The 23,226-nt window shown below is 42.5% G+C and overlaps 1 protein-coding gene across 4 annotated transcripts; it reads right to left on the bottom strand.

Annotated features, from left to right (window-relative positions):
- Positions 1–77: 77 nt before the first annotated feature.
- Positions 78–22,309, bottom strand: FUBP1 (far upstream element binding protein 1). Of its 4 annotated transcripts, XM_040360654.1 has the most exons (21): positions 21,908–22,308; positions 17,235–17,343; positions 16,021–16,059; positions 15,882–15,921; positions 13,229–13,278; positions 13,056–13,127; positions 11,674–11,731; positions 11,428–11,590; positions 11,236–11,334; positions 11,036–11,137; positions 10,481–10,583; positions 10,303–10,403; positions 9,203–9,344; positions 8,571–8,731; positions 7,349–7,506; positions 7,181–7,260; positions 5,154–5,282; positions 4,694–4,771; positions 3,208–3,267; positions 1,041–1,189; positions 78–768 (listed from the first exon to the last, which is right to left on the bottom strand). In XM_040360654.1, the coding sequence occupies exons 1-21, from the start codon at positions 21,998–22,000 to the stop codon at positions 760–762; spliced, it is 1,995 nt and encodes a 664-aa protein (XP_040216588.1). In that variant the 5' UTR covers positions 22,001–22,308; the 3' UTR covers positions 78–759. The 4 variants fall into 4 exon arrangements, with proteins under 4 accessions (XP_040216588.1, XP_040216589.1, XP_040216591.1 ...); XM_040360655.1 differs by lacking the exon at positions 16,021–16,059 and having other exon boundaries at positions 21,908–22,309; XM_040360657.1 differs by lacking the exon at positions 5,154–5,282.
- Positions 22,310–23,226: the final 917 nt, after the last annotated feature.

The following is a 23,226-nucleotide window of genomic DNA, read 5'->3' as shown; positions in this document are numbered from 1 at the left end:
AAAATAAAGCCTACATTATTTTTGTCCTTTAAAACTACACCATGTTAAAAAAAAAAAAATCAAGCGGCACACAAACAGTCTGGAAATATATCAATTTATGAAAAACAAAAAGAACGGTATGAAGAGTGCTTTACAGGTCATAACAGTGGTCTTTAAATGTGCCTGCTTTAAAGTTATATACATGCAGGAAAAAAAAAAACATGTAAAGCTTACTACAGCATAGATTATTCCAAACCTACAAGAGCATAAAATACATTTCTCACAAAGAGAAACTGAATAGGAGAAAACAAAAGTATTCATGTTATAAAATACTTCCATTACCTTGTTATTTAACCATTAATAAAAAATAAAAAAAGCATTTTCCTTTTTAAATACTCACATATCCAACTTACCGACACAGGAGGTTTCATATTATTTATTGTAAAGCACAAAACAGGCATTTTTAAAAGTGATGAAGTATACATTGAAAAAGTACATTTGTATCACAAAGCATTCTTTGACCACATAATAGTTGCAAATACATTTGCTGGAATGTGTACATCTACACTAATACTAAAAACAAACCAATTTGTAATTTCTACACAGAAATATAGCCTCCTATCAGTCAGTAGTGATAGTTTCTGTACATTTTTCAAAAAACATTTTTTTTAAACCAAAACAAAAACAAAATTAAGATCTTCATCAAGGCGTCTGCATCCAAACATATAACAAAGGTTTTCCCCAACACAATGAAGCAAATACTGTACTGTCCACTTCGCATTACTGGCCCTGTGCAGAGGAAATACATAAGACATACAAAGTGTTAAACTAGACATTCCTTTCAAAGGAAGCCAACTCAGGAGAGACCCTAAGGAGAGATTGGTTAACAAATGTTGGCTGCTTCCTGTATGGTTTCATTAGCCCTGAAAGGGGAAAATGTTGTGATCACACAGAAACCACATGTTGCACAGGAATATTTTTTTTTAAGTCTGTTACTATTTATCAAGGGCAAATAAAGCTCCCCAAAAATTCAGACACACGTATACATTTTAATGACGTACCTGAGGCGCAGGAGGGTGCTGTGGCATTGTCTGGGGACTTGTGGTCTGTGCGTAATATGCAGCCTGTTGTCTGTAGTATTCAGCCCAGGCAGCGCTATAATCGGGCTGGCCAGCAGGTGGTGCTGCACCTGCAACTGGAACCGTTTGGCCTAAATTCGAAAATAAATTAATTGTTAACGCTGAGAAAAACCATTAGCAGTTACAAACTATTTCACCAACTATTTCACCAACTATTTCACCAACTATTTCACCAACTATTTCACCAACTATTTCACCAACTATTTCACCAAGAAACGTTTCACAGACAGCTTTACGGTCATTTAAGAGGGGCTTTTAACCCCCTGCCAGTGGTTGAAATAAAAGGTCTTAAGCACAGCTTCCGAGGCGCTTCCCATTGATTTCAATAGACAGGGGCGCCCGCTCCTAAAGCGCCCCAAAGATGCTGCTTGCGGGACTTTTAACGTCCTGCCAGCACCCCAGTATGAAAGCACTCTTGCTTTCACACTGGGACTGCAGCGGAGGCATTTTTCAGGCGCTTTACAGGCACCATTTTTAGTGCCAAGGTGCCTGCAAAAACGCTTTCAGCTGCACTCAACGTTTTTCCAGCAGTAAAATATGTAAACTAGAGCCAACTCTACATACATATTACAAATGGTATACATAATACATACATATTACAATGGTGGATTCAGAGATTGGCATGAACGTTAATGAGGTAAACTATACATTGGGTCATGTGACGTGCCTCCGTAAAATGCACTACAGACAATTGAGAAAAATACAACAGCAGTGAAATGTACATCCCACCAAAATATGGCGAAAAATTACCTGCTTTTTGTAACTTTAGCTACATACAGTACACAGTGCTGGGTTCCCCCTGAGAGACAGACTTCCCCATCTCACACCTGGAACAAAAGTCTGTCTGAACGTAGCTCTGCCATTTTATAGGCGGATTTGTATTCTGTGAAAGAGTGGGAAGAAGGGCAGGTCGGACAACGCTACACTCCAGGACTCGGCCAATCATAGTAAGCTTTATATTCAGTCACAGAACACAAGGCTGCCTATGAATGGACGAGGACCGATCAGCCAGACTCTCTTGCTCCGTTTGTGAAATGGGAAGTCTGCCTCACAGGCAGAACCCAGCACTGTTTGAAGCTACATGCAGTACATACAGTGCTTAGCCCCTTGTCGACCAGGCTCACTATTTTTGTGGTTATAGACACTGCAGCACTTTGTGATGCAAATAGTTCGTTTGGACCAGCTTGGTCCAAAGAACTATTTAAAGTGACATTAAACATGGAAACAAGCTTTAAAAAAGCCGAGGGTGTACCATCACTCCAACACTAAGATGCAGGTGTGAATGGAACAAAAGGAAAAACGACATTGCTTTCACTTTGATCAAATGTTTTATTTAATTTAAAGCGGTGGTTCACCCTAATAAAACAATTTTTTTTTAATAGCATTAAATTAGGCATAGTAGCTTGAGCTACAGTATGCCTGTATTGATTTTTTTTAGCCCCATACTCACTGTGCAATCCTATATAGAAGATTCCGACTCCCTGCGGGGAATGGGCGTTCCTATCAAGAGGGAGGATGATTGACGGCCGGCTATGGCACGTCACGCTTCTCCAGAAATAGCCGAAATAGGACTTGGCGCTTCACGGCGCCTGCGCATAGTCTGTGCGCAGGCGCCGTATAGTGCCGTGAAGAGCCGAGACCTGTTCCGGCTATCTTCGGGGAGCGTGAAGTGCCATAGCCGGCCGTCAATCATCCTCCCTCTGCATAGGAACGCCCATTCCCCGCGGGGAGTCGGAATCTTCTATACAGTATACGATTGCACAGTGAGTACCGGGCTAAAAAAATCAATACAGGCATACTGTAGCTCGCGCTACTATGCCTAATTTAATGCCAAAATGTTGTTAGTGTGGGTGAACCACCGCTTTAAGAAAGATCAACTTTTAAAAAACAAAATACATAAGAGGGGATATTATCTGCAGGGAGTCGTGGAAAATTGCACCTCCTTATAAGGGCAAACAGAAATCAAGTTGATTTTAATGCAAAGAAAGCATTACCGACAAAAACACTGCAAAGTCATACAACCTGCATTATGCATGAAGGCTCAGATAAAATACCCAACATCTGGAGAACAAGTGCTAAATAAACTTACCTTGCTTTTTGTAATATTCTTCCCATGCTTTGGAGTAGTCTTGAGGTGGGGCTTGCTGGCCTAAGAAAAAAAAAAAGGTTTTTATATTAACAGGCTCACAAAAGTTCTGCCGTACAATGATGGTGCACAAAATATCAAGACAGAAGCGCAACAGCAATGCTAGATATGTGCATCAGCAACTGGGCCAGGAACCCACAAAATATTTAATGTAATAAGTGGGTCTGGGGCTATTTGCTAAGAAAGGCATTAGGCTTTGAACCAAGTTGCAGGTATAATTCTGCCATGGTACATTTCAGGCACCGGGGAAGAAGGCATGTTCTGGGTCTGTGAAAAAACTACATTTATGGCAGAACTGCACTGGACAAGGAAATCTCTGCCTTCACGGGCCACACAACCCAGCACTGGGACCTATTCTGGAGCCGGTCCACAGATGCTTCCCAGCTTAATTTTTTTTTTCAAAAATAAAAAAGGAGGCAGCATATGTCGGCCTCTGTGCTCAATGGCCTCTGACCGTTCTCTATACTGCAGGCACAGGCCTGATCACCCTTCTTGTATGTAGTCACCGAAAGTATTATAATCAAAAGAGGTTTGCATGAAACATTTTTAATTTTAAAACCATTACAAAAAAAAACGGGCCAGAACAGCTATAATAGATAGGATAGGATAATTTTGATGCCTTGCAACCACACTATAAATATCATTGGGTCTTTACAGTGTGGTTGAGGTTAGTTTCAATGTAAGAAAATAGAGGCAGTTGCAAAGAGTCAAGACCTGCCAAACAGCGTTATTTTTGCCTCGCAGCAACACTAGGGCTGCCGTGTGAACACCTCCACCCACTCTTCCATTGTAACAATTCTGTGTGGCATTGATAGGCATTTGGGAAGTGTTGAACAAAGGTGGTTAGGGCACATTTAACACATGTGAAAGAGCCCTCAAAGCATTACAGAACCCACAACAGCAAAAATCAGTCTGTATATGCAGTAAAACATGCTGGTTATACTCACTGTAAAACCGAAGGGGTTAATCATCTGCATTGTGTAAAAAGGCTGTTTGACCCTGTCTATCTTTTTTCCACTGACGCTAAAATATAACTGGATATTTACAGTCTATGGAGTAAGGCTGCACATGCTCAGGTTTGGTGTGTATTGCTAGAGCATTTTTTTCTTCTTGGGAGCCTGCATGTCATCAGCACAGGGCCAATCAGCACTGTCCAGACAGAGCGTCAGGGGTGCTGAAGCCTGACGGGACAATCGTGGGAGAAATGAATACTCTCACAAGCTTTCAGCACACACTGATACAAGACTGCTCTAACTTTTATATACAGCTGATGGAAAGAGGTATTTTATATTTACTATAACATTTACATGTTCTGTGGGAGACCAGATATAGTAAATGCAGTTTCTGGGTTTAAAGGATTACATTTTACAACCATATTAGTTACCTGCAGACAATTAAAATAAAGTGCCAATATATACATGTCACATACCCATTTTTTTGTAATACTCTTCCCAAGCTTTTGTGTAATCCACTTGGCCACCTTGAGGGACAGCTTGAGGTGCATCCACTTGACAAAAGGAGAGAGAAGCAAGTTAGCACTTTTTTTTTTTTAACAAGAAAAATAAGTGAGAACTTTAGCATTGCTAAACACACAAGAAAAGTAAGTTACATAAAAAAGGAAGAGACATATCCGCTAAAGGACACTCACACATGTGCATGCAAAGCATGTAAGGTGCGCAAAACAAAATTAACATGCCACCTAAAAAAAGGCAATCCTCATAATGCCTTAACCAAAATAATGTCTAATGGTAACATTTTCAACGCTGCAACATCCACACCACACAACAAGTTTGGTGGATGTAGAATTCCAGCACTGTTGCCCACATTGCATCCAGTTGCTCTCCGCCACAGAATGGATTTCCTTTTAAGTATTATAACTGAGATGCTACCTTGTCCATTAGTTTGGGTTGGAGCTGGTCCAGCAGATGGAGCTGCAGGTGGCTGAGGTGCTTGCTGCTGGTAATAGTGAGCATAATAAGCTGCCCATGCTGCAGAATTGGGGTCTGTTCCTGCTTTACCTAAGAAATTAAACATCACACTCTTATAGTGTATTGTATGTAAACAAACCTGCATCAAATTTACCACCTATATCCCAAACCCATCCACATAAATTTAAAGTAGTTATCTCTACATACTTATAATACTTATTAGTTCCCCCATGGGACCAATTATCTGGAACTCCTGGTCCCGTTCTGATTCGTGCTGCCGTTCACGAGCTGGCAAGGTCAACAGTAGCACCATTCACAACAAAAAACAGTGGGGCTGCGTTATCTATTTGCTGATGCACTGAGGCTCGGTTTACACCAGTGCGCTTGTGCCAGATCGCATGGGATTCACACCGCAGTGCAAATCACATGCAATGTCTGTGTAATGCAAATTCAGCCATACATATTGTGTATGGCTGAATTTGCATCGCATTTGGACCAAAGTCGGACAAGACCTTTTTTTTGGTCTGCACTGGAATCGGATCGCATGGGTGTTCACACGATTTATGTCCGAACTGTCAGTTCGCACTGTTATATGCAAAACAATCTGGGGGCGTCATTAACTTTCTATTGACACTCCCAGTGGTTCGCATAAGTTGGTGTGAACTGCCTTGCGAGTCAGGAACCCAATGCAAACCGAGCCTGAATGTTTACCCATGGTGGTCAGATCAATGACAGTCCAGCCAGTGATGACTGACCTTTTACCATATGAACAGTCAGCAGTGGCAGGGCTAAGCCACTGATCCGCCAGCTGCTAGTCAACATTCACTACACTGGCAGAAAGATCACAGCCCCACCACTGCAGACTATTCATTCACAATAGTAAAAGATCAGTCAGCACTGGGACAATCATGGGGGCCTATCGAGGAGCCAGGGATGCAAGCTGCAAGGACCAAGGGAGGTGCCATCTGGTGGCAAGCCATGCGGGTTTCTGAGTAAAAGATGTGTGCTGCAGGGACTGAAAGGCCTGCTCATTTCCCTGCATTTTAACATTGTGAGCTTGTTTAACAGCAGCCACTATTTACTATTTTAACTCTTGTTGTCAGGTCACACACTCCAACAGCACCGATTTAACTATTTTAAGGGAGGTCTGCACTCACAAAAGTAAAGCATCAGCCAATGCTGACAGGGCTAGCAAGAGATAAACCTGGGCAGTGTGGGCAAAGCAAGAACCAGAGAAGGGGTGGTGGCTTTAGTTCCACTCATTCCCCTTATAGGAACACCAATAAATTGGGCTTCAGCCTGGGGTGGAGCTACAAACAGAAAAACTCTGGCGGATTTAACTCTAAACCACAGCACAGATCAGAACGTGACCAAGCGCTATAAGCACTTGGTCCCCTGGAGGATTTAACAGGCATTATTAATCTGTGGTGATACTTGAACACTCAAGATTTTCCTGTGTGGATTAAAATACACTAGAAAAAAGGGATAGGCTGTTGTAACCTACCCCAAAATGTAACTTACCGATAACCACTAACCTTTGTGTCTGCGTTTTCCCCCATATTGCAGGAAACTGGCGTACAGAAAATACCATGGAAACATTTTCTAAGCATGCCCCCATTACCACTTTTCTATGCCTTTATGTAAATTATTTTCCCCTAGCCTGCACTGAATTTAGGCTAAAATGTCATGCCTATTAAATGTACAGCACAGAGAAGCATGTTCAATGACTGTGCAGTGAAAATCCAAATGAAGCAATATGATCACTGTGTCAATCAACCAAAACCGTCATGAGCATTCCGCTACTCAATGAAGCACATGCACTGAATTTTTTTTTTATCCTAGAACACTAGACAAAAATGTAGGACTCCTTAGAATTAAAAAAGTAAAATCAAAAACCCAAGTTTTGTGTAAAAATGATGCTACCTATAGTAATGAAAACGTTACAAAATCAAGGTAAAATAAATGCAAACACAGACAAGACAACTTACTTGGGTCTGGCTGAGCTGGCTGCTGCCAATGTGGGTATGTGTTGCCCCAGCCCTGAGGGGCGTATTGCGCGGGTGGACCACTTTAAAGATAATGAAAAGCCTTGGTAAATACACCTGATCATATATAGACAACCTAGCAATTCATACAAAAAAAGGGCTGTTACTTACTGTTGCTGTTGTGGACCTTGGGGCCCTGGGTTATATTGTTGAGGGTTGTATGGTCCCATGGGAGCACCGGGGCCTTGGGGTCCAGGAGGTCCATGAGGGCCTGGCACACCTCCAGGAGGTCCGTGAGGAACTGGAGGCCCTAAAGGATTAACTGGGCCCTGACGAGAGAAGATAGTAAAATTAAGAAAATATTCAGCCTTGACTGCACTAAAAAATCCTCAAAGCTTTATCATACATATAAATTTAAATACAATATGAATGTGCCAACAGTCAACAGCAGTTAAAAATAAACAAAGCCAATACAATACTGATCACAAATAAGGTAAGTCCGTGGACATATCCCAGTGTGCATTGCTTTAAAGTATGCCGCAAGGACGTATTGGTTTCGACGTGAACGTAAATTACGTCCAGCCCCATTCACGGACGACTTACGCAAACCACGTAAAATTTCGACCAGGAACGACGGCCATACTTAACATCGACTAGGACAGACATTTGTTCTACTAACTTTACGCCGGAAAAAGCCGTATGTAAAAAAATGTGCCGGGCGCACGTACGTTTCTGAATCGGCGTATCTAGTCATTTACATATTCTACGCCAAACTCAACGGAAGCGCCACCTAGCGGCCAGCGTAAATATGCACCCTAAGATATGACGGCGTAGGAGACTTACGCCGCTTGTATCTTAGCCTAATTTAAGCGTATCTGGTTTCCAGATCATCGGATCACAGAGGCCATGCAGGACTCCTACAGTCAGAGAGCTGTCTGCCACAGCACCGTGGTAGTTGGTTGAAAACTACAGGCCGACAGCTGCAAAGGATTTTGGTACTTGTAATTCATTCATACACACAGTTCTGTGGGAAAAAAATTATGCAGCCTTGTGGGCGGAGCACTGCACGGCTTAAAAGTGACAGCTAGTATGGGTAAAGTCAGAGAGGGCAGCGCTGGCAGTGGAAACATGTTAGATGTTTCACCCCAAGAACGGGTGGGTGACACATGCAACATGTTCCCAAAGGTATACTTGTCCAATACTGCTTGAATATTTTTTTCTCCATAAAAAGGAAAGAACAGGCAAAATCTCTTTAGGCTGTATGCTGCACACCATAAAAAGGTCAGTACAACAATCTAAAAAAAAAAAAAGGGGCGGATCTCACTACCTGCTGCTTTTCACCAGCAAATCAGGCCATCTGCAACAATGCAGCCATTCTGAACATTATACATACCCCAATTTTTTCTTCAATTAGTTGCCTTGCATAGTCTATCTGTTGTGGAGAGCCACGGACAGTAAACAACTTCATGTTTGGATCTGAATTTGGTGGAGGATTTCTCTGAAGCTCTATTTTGGCTCCCGATTGTTGGCTTATGTTCTTGATAGTTTCACCGCCTGAGGAATGCAGATAAAAGACAATAAAATTACAACTGGACTTCAAAGAGCCATTAAAATTACATTTAAAGACGTCTCATTAAAGGTTAGAACTGAAATACTACAAGAACTTCTGAAATAAACTTTAGCTGCAATTACTAAGCAGTATGCTAAAAACAGCCGTTAGCCAGCTAACACTACGTTACAGTCATTGGCACTTCCACCTAGCAACACTGGGGTCATCAGTTTGAATCCCAACCACAGCACTATCTGGAGTTTGCATGTTCTTCCTGTGCGGGTTTGCTTCCACACTCCAAAGACATCCTGGGAGGTTAACTAGCTTTTGTATAAATTGGCCCCCAATATTTGTATGTATGAATGTGTGTTAGGGACCTTAGATTGTAAAGCTTGAGGGCAGGAACTTATGTGAATGTACATGTAAAGCGCTGCATAAATTGACAGCGCTATATAACTGCAATAAGCAATCAATACCTTTTCCAATGATGAGCCCGGTTTTTACTGTGGGAACCGCAAAGTTAAATTCCTGCAGACCACCTGGCGGGCCCATATTCCAGTTTCCTTGTCCTCTACCCCTTCCTCTGCCACCTGGACCAGGACCACCGTTATTTCCAGCCTACATGTGGTAAAAGACACAGAAGAAAGTTATATGAAAGCAGCAGGAAAAAGTATAACAGTTAAATATAAAAAGTATAACATTTAAAGCGGAGTTCCACCCCATTTTTAATCTTCCATTGCCGGCGTTGCTGATCCCAATGCCATTAATGTTAGGAAAGTCGTCGCTCCCCCACCTCCCCTTCAAAGCATATCATCTTTAGGGTTAACAAACATCTTGACGACTTGTACCTTGCTGTGGCAAGGAAAGTCATATCCTGTCGCCCCTTTGGCTCCTGGGATACAAGTATCATCAACCCCAGGAGTCCATGGGCATCCTGCGCATCTAGCCTTGTTCACACCGCGCAGGAATCGGGAGATGCATGCTGGCTAGCCAGCTGCACCGTATCACAGAAGAGACTCCAAGCGGGTTTTAGATACCCACACTCGGGATGGAAGCTTATTGGATCCGGGAGGGTAAAGTAAAAAAATAGCTCATGTGTCATGCAAGAAGTTTCACCAAACCAGAGAGAAAAAAACATGCCGTCACACAGACTGAATGTAACTGTAAATGAAGCCTGTGACAAAGCAAGCTTCCTTTAAGATGCTTAGTACACAAAAACAAACAAAAAAAAAAACCAGACGAGGGCCTAAGCAGCAAAATAAAAAAAACTTGCTCTTTACGTAAATTATGTATACACACACACACTAGTTCCTACTCTCACATTTGAGAAATTCTAGATCAAGTTGAAAAGGTTCACCAGTTTAGAAAATGCACCCTGAATACTGCTTATCCAATGGATGCATGATGGGGTGTGCCGCCCATTACATACTTCATACTGAAAGCTGTGCTCCAATATACTCCATACAACTAAATCACAGTATTGTACAAAGAACTTCTGTCTGTTAATATGACAACAGGGACTTCTAAATTCCATTCAATGAACAGTGACACTTGCTAGTCTGGAAGTAAAACAAACCTGGACACTGCGCAGCAAGTCCGTTATGATCTCTGCAGCATGCTGACATCTGTCTGGAGGACCTGTGATCTGTGCTATTCTTTCTGGAGTTGAGCCATCATCTGCAAGAGAAAACTTACGTCAGTAAACTTGCATCACTTTCTAAAGCAAGTAAATTCTTAAAGAAAAAAATACAAACCTGGTTTAAACTGGATTCTGACACCTGCATCGCTCTGAATTTTCTTGATCATTTCACCATTCCTGCCTATTACAATTCCAACAGCAAACCGAGGTATGGGTACCTTGAAAACAAACAGGGAGTAAATATGGCACCAACAAAGGCTTTTGATGTAATCACTGCAGTAAACTGCTATCCTGTTAGCAGAAAATCTTGTATAAAACCGACAACCAGAAATTACCATGAGCTTGCCAAAAGTTTGCTCACTGAGCCCATGGACCCAGGTCACACACACAAATCTTGAATTTGCTCAGGTGGGTATGTACCCATTCCCTGCAGGATCAGAGATTGCAAATACTAGTTTATAAGAGATTTTATCTTTAGCCTAGGTTCACACCCGCGCTGCCGTACAGACTGAAGTACAGGGACTTCCCAACACCCTCCCTAGATCAGATCGCACTGGTTCCCACATCGCTACAGTGTGAACCTAGGCTCAAGATTACTTTGTCAGTGCAAGTACAAGACTGCACGACTGTAAATTTTCTTATTTCATGACAGAAATATACCCAAACTTACATCAATTCCTTCATTCCCGCCTATTCTTGAGCCATAATCATTTCTTGCCTCTCTGAAACCTCCTTGATCACGTATTAATTCTAATACCATATCCTTAGCTTGCTGGGAAAAAAAAAAAACAAGAAAAGAAAAAGGGTTAAAAAAAAAAAACAGTTCACCTTACAGGTTTGCTTATCACACGCTCGGTTTTTATTTAGTACCTGCACTTTGTAAGGATCTCCTGTGATTCTTAATGGCTTGTCTGCTCCTGTGTTTTGGGGTCCATCCTGAATCATGACCATCTTAACTCCTGTACGTTCCTGAGATAAAAGTAGGAGATAAATCCCTGTACAAAAAATAAAGCCCATACCTACTTTGCTTAGAGGCACCAGTAAAAATGTATTCATTCATACCTGAAGTTGTTTAATAGTTTCCCCTCCTTTTCCAATGACTAGACCAGCTTTACCAGCTGGAATCATGATTTCCTGAACTGCGTTCCCACCAGGGCCATCTCCATGGTATCCAGGAGAGGGTCTTCCCTTTTCAACAATTTGATCAAGCATTCTCTTTGCAGACCTGCAACAAAACACCCTGTGTTAGTAAATCTGAAGGAAGTTTTAAAGCTCAGGTTTTCTTAAGTGGAGGAAGCGATTACTTACTGGACAGAATCGGGGGTTCCAGTTAACATGCAGGATCGGTCAGGCATTCCACCACTATCTGAAATGGCAACAGAACAATTTATAAGTCCTAAACGAAAACCCCTTTATTCAAAAAAGGACAATATGAACAAACAAGCATATGCCACAAATAAAAACCAGGTTTAGGTTGCCAACCCCTTAGGCTCCTTTCACACTTATGCGACTTGAAAGTGGTGCAATTTTGATGCAACTGGAAGCAATGCCTGTGGAGTCTCAAGGACTATGGACCTCAAGTCGCATCAAAGAAAAAAGTAGTGCAGGGACTACTTTGAAGTCGCTGAAACTTGAAGACGCATAAATATGAATGGTACTCACTGGAAATCATGGGGTACGACTTGCACTGCAACTTTGCAGTCCCAAATCGCAGGACAAGTCACACAAGTGTGAAAGGGGCCTTAGGCTGCCTACTACCAAGTGTGGTGCAGTTAAAGGATAAGTTCACCTTTGGAACATGTTCCATCTGTATATAGGGTGGAACAACATGTTCCAGCTGCTGCCGCCTCTCTGTACCCCACCCCCTTCTCCTCCCCACACAGCCGTATCATTCAGAGTTCTGTGAACAAATTAACTACAAGCATCAGAGGCCTTTGCAGGCAACAGCTTGTAATTCACAATGAACTGTGAGGACGTTCTCATAGTCCGATTCATTTGGCCATTCAATAACTGTCTGCCCATATCAGAGGTACGAGTAGACAGTGCAGGATCCAGGCATTGCACTCACGATCTGCTGATCGTGAGTGCAATGCCTTCCAGGCTGCAGAGTAAAAAATAAATGGACATTTTTTCCCTGAAAAAAAAGTGCATTTATTTTTATTTTTTTTAAAAAGGTGAACTTAGCCTTTAGGCTGAACCAATTCAGCTTCAAAGTAAGCCAAAATTTCAGATGCATGCAGGTATGTTCTTTCATGAAAGAATCACCATCAAAAGTAGATGTTAAAATGCAGCAAGCTGCCATTCTAAATTCTGCATACGGTATGGCGCTTCAGAGATGTCTCCTTTTACAAGAGCTAGCTCCACAAGTCCCAGTATTTTCATACACCACTAAAACAGAATGCTACAAGATTGTCATGGGTCAAATACCAGGAAATTTTCTAAAATGTTACTGCTTAGGAACGTGCAAGAGTCACGTCTACTCACAAAGTTGGTTTTCTTTTACACTGAGTCTCCATGACCATGTCAGTGTGGAAGACCAGAGAAAACACGAATCCTGTTCTAAACTGCTAATCTGAGACTTGTTGGTCATCGCCAAGCCTTAAAATCTAAAATGCTTTTGATTGTTTCACTAGCACAAGTATATAGGAGACACTCTTCTGCGCTTCCATACTAGTAAGAGCAGAACTTACCTGGAGCAATCTGAATCTTGCAGCCAGAATCCTGCTGAATGCGTGATATCTGTTCACCACCTCTACCAATTACTAAAAATACACAACAAAAAAAAAAAGCCCACCATTTTGAAACCATGCAAAACAAGGTAAAAGATGTATGAAAAAAAAAGTTAACATAAGGCAATACATACTGAATCCAACCATTCCATCTGGAACTTTGTACTCTTCAGTAAGAACGGACCTGAAGAAAAATATTAACATTTTAGTTCCTCGAAATCAAACCTGTGTATTGAATTTCAATCCCCTCTATCCAATCATTTTTTTCCTAATACATTGTTAATGTGCTCCCCTCCACCATCTGAAGCATTTCCATTTTTGTATCCTCACCCAACCTTTCTCCAAAGATTCAATGTACTCAAAAAAAAACAAAGGAGGTGAGGTGAACTGCATCAAATTTGTATGTTGCTACTTTAGTGCTTCATTATAAAAATGTAAATTACAGAACTTATTGCTAATCAGATACAAATGTGTATGCCTATAAGTCAGTCATGATCATTATTCTCTGTAGTAAAGCCATTCATCGAGAACCATAACATACTGTTTTGGTAATAAATGTTCTGGGGAGGCTACAAACATTATTTTTGGGAGAGGGGGGCACTAGTAAAACAAGGTATTAAATGCTTAATGCAAGAGCTAACAATGTTAAAATACTGTATTTTCAATTATTAGTAATATCAAAGTATTTACAATGTAGTTAAAAGAAATCCATAGGCAACACAGGACATATGTGGTTACATTGCCAACTTGCAAATACTACTTATACCTACATACCATAGACTGTTCGAAACTCTGCTGAACCGGCTGAGATTTGAACAATGTATGGGGCAAAGCTGGATCGACTCGGGTATAACCAGCACGTCTGGATTTTCATTTGATTATTGCCAGCAGTTACAGCCACTAGCCATAATCACTGTGTTCTCTCTGCCATCACTGCTGGGAGAACACAATAGCTCCTCGGGATGGATTGGCCATCAACGCTGACTGTTGATGGAGGAAAGTCAAAACGATTTTCTTTACTGCATCCTGTGGTTGCAGGAAATAAATAATTGCACCATCTATGGCTGGCTTTAAAGCTGTACTTCCCTCCCAAAAATGCACTTACAATTGAAAGACTATGCACTGCAATGGCAACGTCCAAATCGGTGCAACGCTGACTTTGCGGCACTGATTCCCAAAAGTAGTACCTAAACTGCTTTTGGCGATTTTAATAGACATCTGTGCATGAACCCAGACGTCTGTCAAACTGAGATGCCGGTTTGAAATCATGCAAATTCAGCTAAGCTCACACGATTTCAAACCAGCCCTCTGTGTGAACATGGGCTCAGTGGGTGTTCACGGTTATCCTCAAAACTGCCTAAAGGCCTATCTGCAGTGGGCCACCAACATTAAGGCCGGGTTCACACTGTCGCAGCATGCGGCGCACAGCAGGGGTCCGGTGCATGCTGATTCACCAGTTCAGGTCCGATTTCAGCCCGAATTTTGGTCTGAAACCAAACCTGAAAAACGCACCAAAAGGCACGCGTTTTTCCAGCGCACCGCATCCGCTGCAGAGATATGTGAACCGGCTCCATAGAGAGCCCATCACATTCTCCTGCTATGCAAATTGAATGCGGGGAAACGCGCATTCAATTCGCATAGATGTGAACCTGGCCTACCTACCCAAATACATTAAACAAATCTGTAGCAATAGCTAATGTGCCCTGATAGGAGCTGAACCAATTCAGCAGATAACCGTAAGAATAATCAGTATAAGTGCGAGTGCCTAACCTACCCAAGGAGCGCCACACGTTTGTGGAATCAACATAAGATTTACTAAAATTATGCAATACATGGACCCAATTAAACCAATCAATCTGTATCCAACCAGACAGGTCCTTGCACTATATAGTGGTTGGAGATTTAAAAGACTGCAGTGTGTGGTAAAGTTTTTAACCATTTTTTAATCCATTTGATGCCAACATTAGTAAGTAGATAGAAAGGTATATTATATTTACTTGTTTTAAAAACTTTACATTTCTTCAGTTACTTCCTGGTTTCCAGGCCTAGGAAAGAGCCCTACATCTCAGAAGTCTTCAGGAGGGGTTACTTCAGCTAAGCGAACACTCAAGCCCCGTACACACGACTGGTTTTCCCGGCAGGAAAACTGCCAGGGGAGCTTTTGGCTGGGAATCCCGGCCATGTGTATGCTCCCTAGCAGTTTTACCCATCAGGAAAACAGACGGGAATCCCGACGGGAAAATAGAGAACCCTGCTCTCTATTTTCTCGTCGGGTTTCCCGGCAGTGTTTTCTGACGAGAAAACCAGTCTGTATGCAGTGAAAAAAACACGCAAGCTTGATAACACTTCGACACATGCGCAGTAGCATACAAGGTTAGTGTGGGGTGTAGCAAGATGGTGGCATCGAATGTGACGTCACCGGCTCGTCATAGGCGATGACGTCACCGCGTTCCTGCCATGCAAAACAAAGCCTGCCAGGAATCCCGTCGGGAAAACCAACCTTCATGCCTGAGCTAGGGGCAGATGGATTCCAGGAAGTAAATGCTACATGAATGCTCTACCCTTACTCAAGATGGCCATGACCAAAAATGCAGGAGGGAGACATTTTCACGTGATTTCAAAGCAAAATAAAGCATGGAGATATGGTTTGCTTTGAATATTAAAATTGAATTAAAACATTTTTGGTTTGTAGTGCTCAGATCCAGTGTATTTCTACTTTAAAACGGGTGGTAAACAATTATGCCAAACAGCACAAATATACAAAGCTGGTGTTCACACAACACGTACCTCTGTTGTTGATGCATAGGAGGCCCTGAAGGTTGAAACGCTTGAAGAAAAAAACAAAACCAATATGTAAATTTGTATTTGTGATAATACATACTTAAAGGATTGAAACACTAAACAAGCAGGTTCATACAGCACTTACAGTCATTTGTTGGAGCTACTTTCTTTGCCTCTGGCTGATCTAAAATAAATGAAGTAAAAAAAAAAAAAAAAAAATTTTACCATCCAGCAACTAACTCCATTCTCATATCCCCATTAGGGCACTGACTCTTCAATTTAAATCTAGGCCTGCTAACTACACCGCTGTCAAGAATGCTAAAGAAAGATCGAGACAGATCCAAGAACCCAGGAAATAAATGAAGAAAACCAGTCTTTCCTTAACTCCTCCCTGTTGGCTCTATTAAAAATCTAACACCCGAGGCATTACATTGGCTTCCCGATTAGATCGCTGACGGGCTGTCATGGTAATCACGTGCCTGTACTATTGGCTACCAAATGTATGCTACGTTTGTCAGTTAATATAACAATGAAATATATTTTTGTGTTTTCACTTCCTCAAAGTATAACTAAAAAGGCAAAAACAACTTTTTAGTTGTGGATAGAGTGGAGGGGATTAGAACATCTGTAAACTTATTATTGGCCGTGTCCCTGTTGAGATCACTCAGTATGGCCTGTTTTACCAATATTAAATGTGAAAGAATACCCCTGTAAGAGGGGAAGTCTTCCAATGGGGACACTAGTTTTGGTGGCCATCTGCGCCGGCCCCCACTCCAGTGAGTGCTGGAGGGACACAACAGAGAGCGGTGACTAAACAGATGCTGTTCTCTGCTCAGATGATTGAGAACGGAGTGGTCAATGTGCATGGGCTTATAGCTGGCAGGGGGACAGCTGCAGCATTAGACCAATGCTGTAGCCTGGAGGCGAGTTTTTTTTTTTTTTTTTTTTTTAAAGAACCCCAAACTCCTCCTTTCAACTATGCTTCTCCTTACTTGCATTCAAATCCGTAAATCAGTTGACATGACTTTGCATTCACTTACATAAGATAAATATTTCTTTCTACCAAATAAATTTTGATCACATTCTTGCTTTTTTCTTCAACATAAAACAGGCACACGTAAGCATGCTATGGATGACCATATGTAACAATTAACACTAATCCTAAGTATATAAAGTGTACAACAGTTATTCTCTCCATGTAAATGAGGCTCAAAAGGTCAGAAACTAAATCATTGCTCACTAATCTCTAGCAAACCTAAACTTGCTTACCAGCTTAAATATTCATAAAGAAAATTAGGATTTTAGTAGCATTCTAACATTGGTTACTTAAGAAGAAAAAACAAAAACAAACACACAAACCTCCATCATCTAATGGTCTCTTCTGCCCTGTAAAGTTGTAGTCATTTGAATTCATAGGTTGTTGTTGTTGTTGTTGTGGTGGTGCATCTCCTCCTATTTTTGCAGCAATCTGAAAGAAAGGGATAATAAAAAAAAATAAAAAACATTAAAATTTTGTTTAGAAACATTCTTCACTGTTGTAAGTAGCTTGGTGCTGCTGCAATAGAGGCGACAGCAACCCATACAGGGATTTGAATCAGAGTGTTCACGCCAGTATTAGTGGAGGCGAGCTGAAATTGGAGCGATTATCTTTGCAAAGTCCTAGCAACAAAGCAAGATTTTTTTTTTATTTATTATCTACTGGGGTTTCTTGACGGCATAGGCCACTTGCTGGAAAAGGTGAAGTTGGGTTCACACTGCAGCATCAACGTGTGTTTTATGTGCACTGCTGCACATGTGTTCAAGTTGCATCAGGCAACGCCCCCCCCCCCCCTCAGGAGTATTTTTTTTTTTGAAATAATTACTTTTGATGACTTGCAACTAATTCTTAAACCTGTTGTAAATGCCACCAGTGCACTTCAATAGAAGTTAATGGAGGTGGTTGCAAAGTGTCAAAGACGGCCCAACTCTGTAGGGCAGGGGTAGGCAACCTTGGCCCTCCAGCTGTGGAGCAACTACAAAACCCATCATGCTTCTAGGAGTCATGCCTGTGATTGTTAAAGTCTTGCAATGTCTCACTATAGGACTTGCAGTTTAAAAACAGCTGGAGGGCCGAGGGGTTGCCTACCTCTGCCGTAGGCAGTGTATTTGTACACCTCGATTTGCTCCCTGTAATGGCAATAAGTGGCCCTGATAAGATGAAAAAAAACAAAATACAAATCACCTAAACACCCGTGTTTACAAGGCTTTAGGTTCTAAAACACAGGAGAAAGTGATGCGAGAAGTATATAGTTTGGGGAACAATTCTCAGGGGTTTAAATAAAACAACTGTACTGGATGAAAGTAGCCGCAGATCTGTAATCCCACCTGTATATTTCATTTGAGAATTTTTAAATCTACACTTTACAGTTTGAAACCAGAAAAAATAAACAAACGCACTGAAGTGCACGTGTGGGCCTGAGATCGGTGCAATACAAGAGACAGCACACAAAAGGAAAAAAATAATGGAGTTTGGAAAGTTGTGTACACGCTATACAATTTTTTTTTAAATAAATCAAACGTGCCTCATACGGAATTTTTCTAGAGGCGCAGTAAAACGCAGCAAAAATGCACTGGACCCAGTACAGCAAGTCCGTTCACAGCATAGAAATGCAGTAGCAATGCCTTCCAGATGCACTGCATCAAAAAAAAAAAAACACACGCAGAAAAGCATATCCCCCCCCCCATTTCTTAAAGCGGAGGTTCGCCCTAAAAACAAATTTCTAACATTAGAGCCAGCATACTAAGGACATTTACTGTATGCAGGTCTTTTTTTTCCTTCTCCTTACATACCGTTATATTCTGATTTTGTCCAGGGCTTCAGGGTTCTGATGACTGCGGGACTGGGCGTTCCTATCCCTGCATCAGGGTTCTGGTGACTGCGCGTTCCTATCCTTGGATTACATGATTGACGGCTTGTGAAACAGTTCCCATGTCGCACAACGCGCGTCACCAGATTTCCGGAAATAGCCGAGCTGCGAGTCGGCACTATACGGCGCTTGCGCAGTCAGCTCTACGCAGCAGGACTTTACTGTCCTGCTAGCGCTTTTTAAGGGCGTATTCCAGGCGCTATTTTTAACGCTATAGCGTCTGCAATACGCCCTCAGTGTGAAAGGGGTCTAAGGCAATTTTATTGTACAATTTTACGCCCCTTTCACACTGACACAAGTGCTATACCTCCTGAAAAAAAAATCATGCCCTGCAGAATTCAGTGTGAAAGCCCGAAGGCTGACCGCTCTAAAAGTCCTGCTAGCCGCATCTTTGGAGAGGGGTGTTTACTGCTCCTTCCCATTGAAATCAATGGGAAACCGTGGTAATACTGCCAGCGGCATTAACTCTTTTTCGGCCACTAGCGGGGGTTAAAACCGCACTGCTAGCAGCCGAATATCGTGGTAAAGACGGTATGGCGGCGCTAAAAAAAAAAATAGGATTTTTGTACTCACCATAAAAATCCACTTCTCTGAGTTCATGGACGGACACAGCATCCTTTGACAGTAGGGTTATTCACCTTCCTTCCAGGAGAGTTCAAACTCTCCTGGAAGGTGCATAACCCTACTATCAAAGGATGCTGTGTCCTTCCATGAACGGAAGAGAAATCGTGCCGCTATGCCGCCACCGCACCTCCGCTAAGGGGCCTTTAGATTTACCAAAACCTTATAGTACGAGAGCAAACCTAAACACTTTGTATACAATCAGGCTGGCCCTTTGTACTACACAGTTGAAGGTAAATCTAAAAAAAAAAAATGTAATATAAAAAAATTGTATGATGTATGGCCAGCTTTAGGCCCCATGCACACACTAGTAGATTTTCTGCAGATTTTTGTCTTCGGATTTACCAAAACCATATAATATGAGGTCAAACCTTAAAGCGGGAGTTCACCCGAAATTTTTTTTTTAACATTTAGATTGATGCTCATTTTGTGAAGGGGAGTCTTTTTTTTAAAAAAATCGAAGCAGTGCTTACCGTTTTAGAGAGCGATCTTCTCCGCCGCTTCCGGGTATGGGTCTTCGGGACTGGGCGTTCCCATTTGATTGACAGGCTTCCGACGGTCGCATACATCGCGTCACGAGTAGCTGAAAGAAGCCGAACGTCGGTGCGGCTCTATACGGCGCCTGCGCACCGACGTTCGGCTACTTTCAGAAAATCGTGACGCGATGTATGCGACCGTCGGAAGACTGTCAATCAAATAGGAACGCCCAGTCCCGCAGACCATACCAGGAAGCGGCGGAGAAGATCGCTCTCTAAAACGGTATGTACTGCTTCTATTTAAAAAAAAAACACCAGTTTCCCCTTGACAAAATGAGCCTCAATCTAATGTTAAAAATTAAGTTTTCGGGTGAATCTCCACTTTAAGTGTTTCAATTTGTATGTAATCAGGCAGGACCTTGCACTACATGGTTTCGGTAAACCTGATGACAAAAATCTGGAGAAAATCGAATAGTGTGTGTGGTTTAAAACCGATAGGAAAAAAATAAACAATAAACACACACATGGAGCGCTCGTGTGAATTGGCCTATAAGGCCCCTTTCACACAGGCGGATAGAACTCAGCTTTTAGCTGCGGATAGATGAAGTTATCTACCGCACCTAAACTCACACAATGCTTTCCTATGGCCCCCGTTCACACACTGCGCGAAGCGACGGTTTCGCAACACGGGGTTTCGTGCGGTTAGAAAAAAAAAATGTTGACTTTGTGCAGGACTGATTTATCGCAGCTCTCTGTACATAACCAAAAGGTAAATCGCAGCGTACTATTTTACCCGCGGACAGCAACAAGTAAAGAAAAACAGGAAGCGCATCAGAAATGACAAGATTCAACCGCAGGCGCACGTAATCGATGTTAATCGCAATGTACAACTCTGCACGTGATCAACGTGCCTGAAGTCTAGGAATTTCAAAAACAACAAAAAAAACATGCTTTTAACAGTGGCGTAGAGCCGCCACGTGTAAAAAGGGGCATAAGAAAATCAAACACTTGGACCCCTTTCACACTGGGCATTCGGGCGTTTCAGGCGCTTTGGCGTTAAAAAAAAAAGCCTGTAAAGCGCCTGAAAGAAGCCTCAGCTGCAATGCCAATTTGAAAGTACTTTTAGAGCCCTTTAACACTGCCAGCGCCCGAAAAACGCTGCCAAGACCACTTTCACAGTGGGGCGTTTGTTTTTCAGGCGCTTTGGCGTAAAAAAAAAGCTCCCACAATGGCAAGAGGCGCTTTAAGGGCGATGTAATCAACACTCCTAAAAGCGCTGCAAAGAAGCTGCGACTTTTTGACGCCGTGCCGCCTCAGTGTAAACGCGCTCAGGCTTTCACATTTGGGACTGCGGACGCAGCTTTTCAGGCGCTTTTTTAACACTTAAACGCCAAGGGGTCTTCCGGTCTTTAGAACGATCGTACGATTGTTTTTACATAGAGAGTGCACACAACTTTCCACAGTCGATTCTGACCGAAAATTACCCAAAAAAGGGACAAATACTACCCAAGAAAAATAAATAAAAACTCTCTCGTACGAGAACCAAACGCACAACGTTTGTTGATAAATCAGATGCAAAAGATTGAGTGCGATCACAAAAATAAAAAATATATATATCCTTCCTGAGCTCCAACTTGTTGTGAAATGAGGAAAAATCGATCGCCGATTTTCATATGAAAAAGGTAGAAGAGACGAGGAAGGATGAGATTGTAGAGTGTGTGGCCGAGCATGAGGTGAAAGTAATGGTAGTTTCCTGAGGTGATCGGTGGTGGGGGTGGAGGAGGAAATGGAGGGAACTCTATGAGGAGATCTCACACACGATGTAGGAGAGAGAGATCTCTCACATACGGGTATTATTATATAGGAGAGATGTGAGGAGAATTCCATAGAATGTCTCCTGAGATGAGGCCGCCGCGGCCTACTCCTTCCCGCCGCGGCCTACTCCTTCCCCTCCGCGGCCTAGTGCTTCCCGTACCCCTCCCCTCACGTTCCCCAGGCCTCCCTCTCCCCGTGTTCCCTTCTTTCTCACCTGTCTCGCCCTCTGCAGCGCGTCTAAGAAGGCGTCTTGGACCCCTCCGGCGTTCCCGCCGTTGGGTGGAGGGACGGTGGAGTAGTCGCTCATGTCCGTTCTTTCTTTCCTTTCTTCTTCCAGCGGAGCTCGCAGCGTGCGTGTGTAAGAGCGAGAGAGTGACTAGTACAGGCGGCCGCGCAGTGTGAGGGGAAGAGAGAAAATGGCGCCCGATACTCCCTCGCGCTGTGGCGGTAACCCCGTGTCGCCGAGTCTCGCGAGAAGTAGGGGAAGTTCTAAGCTTCTTGGAGGCCGAAGATCTCGCGGGAGCTGAAAGCGGCTGATCTCGCGAGAAGTTAGTGTCTCGACTGAGTTCGTGAGAGAGAGAGAGGAGCGCGTGATGTTCCCTCTGTCCTGTTCTGAAGTGAATGTGGTGCGCGTGTGTGGGGGGCGCCTAAGAGACAAGATGGCGGCGCCCTGTTGAGGAGAGGGGAGGTGTCCTTGGGAGGCTGGCGTTCGGTTACACATAGGGGAGGAGGCTGTTTATGTTTGTTTTTTTTCTATTCATAAGCTACCTTTTTGTTTATAGTACACGAATGTGACCGCCTGAAGGAAGCTTCCTGGGCGTGTCCCTTTCACACATGCGGACCTTTCATTTCATCAGTTCAGTCACAACGTTTACATCAGTTTCTCATCAGTTTTTTATTTTTTTAACAATAAATTTTTATTTACGTACAAAATGAAACGATAGGGAATGATAGAGATGGTTTCTCATCAGTACAGTAAAACCTTGGTTTGAGAGTAACTTGGTTTGAGAGCGTTTTGCAAGACATGCAAAATGTTTTAATACATTTTGCCTTGATATACAAGCGATGTCTTGATATAAGAGTAGCGTCATGTCACAACTGAGTAAAAAAGAAGAGAGAAGCCTCTAAGTGTAGCAATATGGATACATTTAATGAAGGTACAAATTAACAACTTATTGCTACACTTAGGCGCGTATTCATGCTTATTTGCGCGTTTGCATACAGCGTCGTCCGACGTTTTTGTACTTCGACGTTTTTTATTTTAGCCAGTAGGAAAAATTATCATCTTTTCATCACTTGTTGCTATGTTGGTAGATTTTTTTTATCTTCTGCCTGGGTGAAATGTTCTTTTGATTAAAGCGACAAAACACCCGTAGCAAACGATCGTTGTCGCGCTAGTCGCTTGAATCAAGCATTTCCATTACTTTCTATGGGAAATGGAAACGCTCAAAAACGCCCAAACCGCCCGATATGCGCGACAAAAAAGGGTCCGGAACTTGTTTGAGCTTCAGGCGTTCGGCGTCAGGCGTTTTG

Source organism: Rana temporaria, chromosome 7 (assembly GCF_905171775.1).
Source record: "Rana temporaria chromosome 7, aRanTem1.1, whole genome shotgun sequence".
NCBI lineage: Eukaryota > Metazoa > Chordata > Amphibia > Anura > Ranidae > Rana > Rana temporaria.
This window is presented reverse-complemented; position numbering and strand designations above follow the sequence as displayed.

Coding starts and splice junctions, on each gene's coding strand:
- FUBP1 (XM_040360654.1), bottom strand. CDS start 22,000: ATGAGCGACTACTCCACCGTCCCTCCACCCAACGGCGGGAACGCCGGA. Junction 17,344..21,907: donor CGCTGCAGAGGGCGAGACAG/GTGAGAAAGAAG, acceptor CCTTTCTTTCAG/ATTGCTGCAAAAATAGGAGG. Junction 10,404..10,480: donor CAGAATCCAGTTTAAACCAG/GTTTGTATTTTT, acceptor TTTCTCTTGCAG/ATGATGGCTCAACTCCAGAA.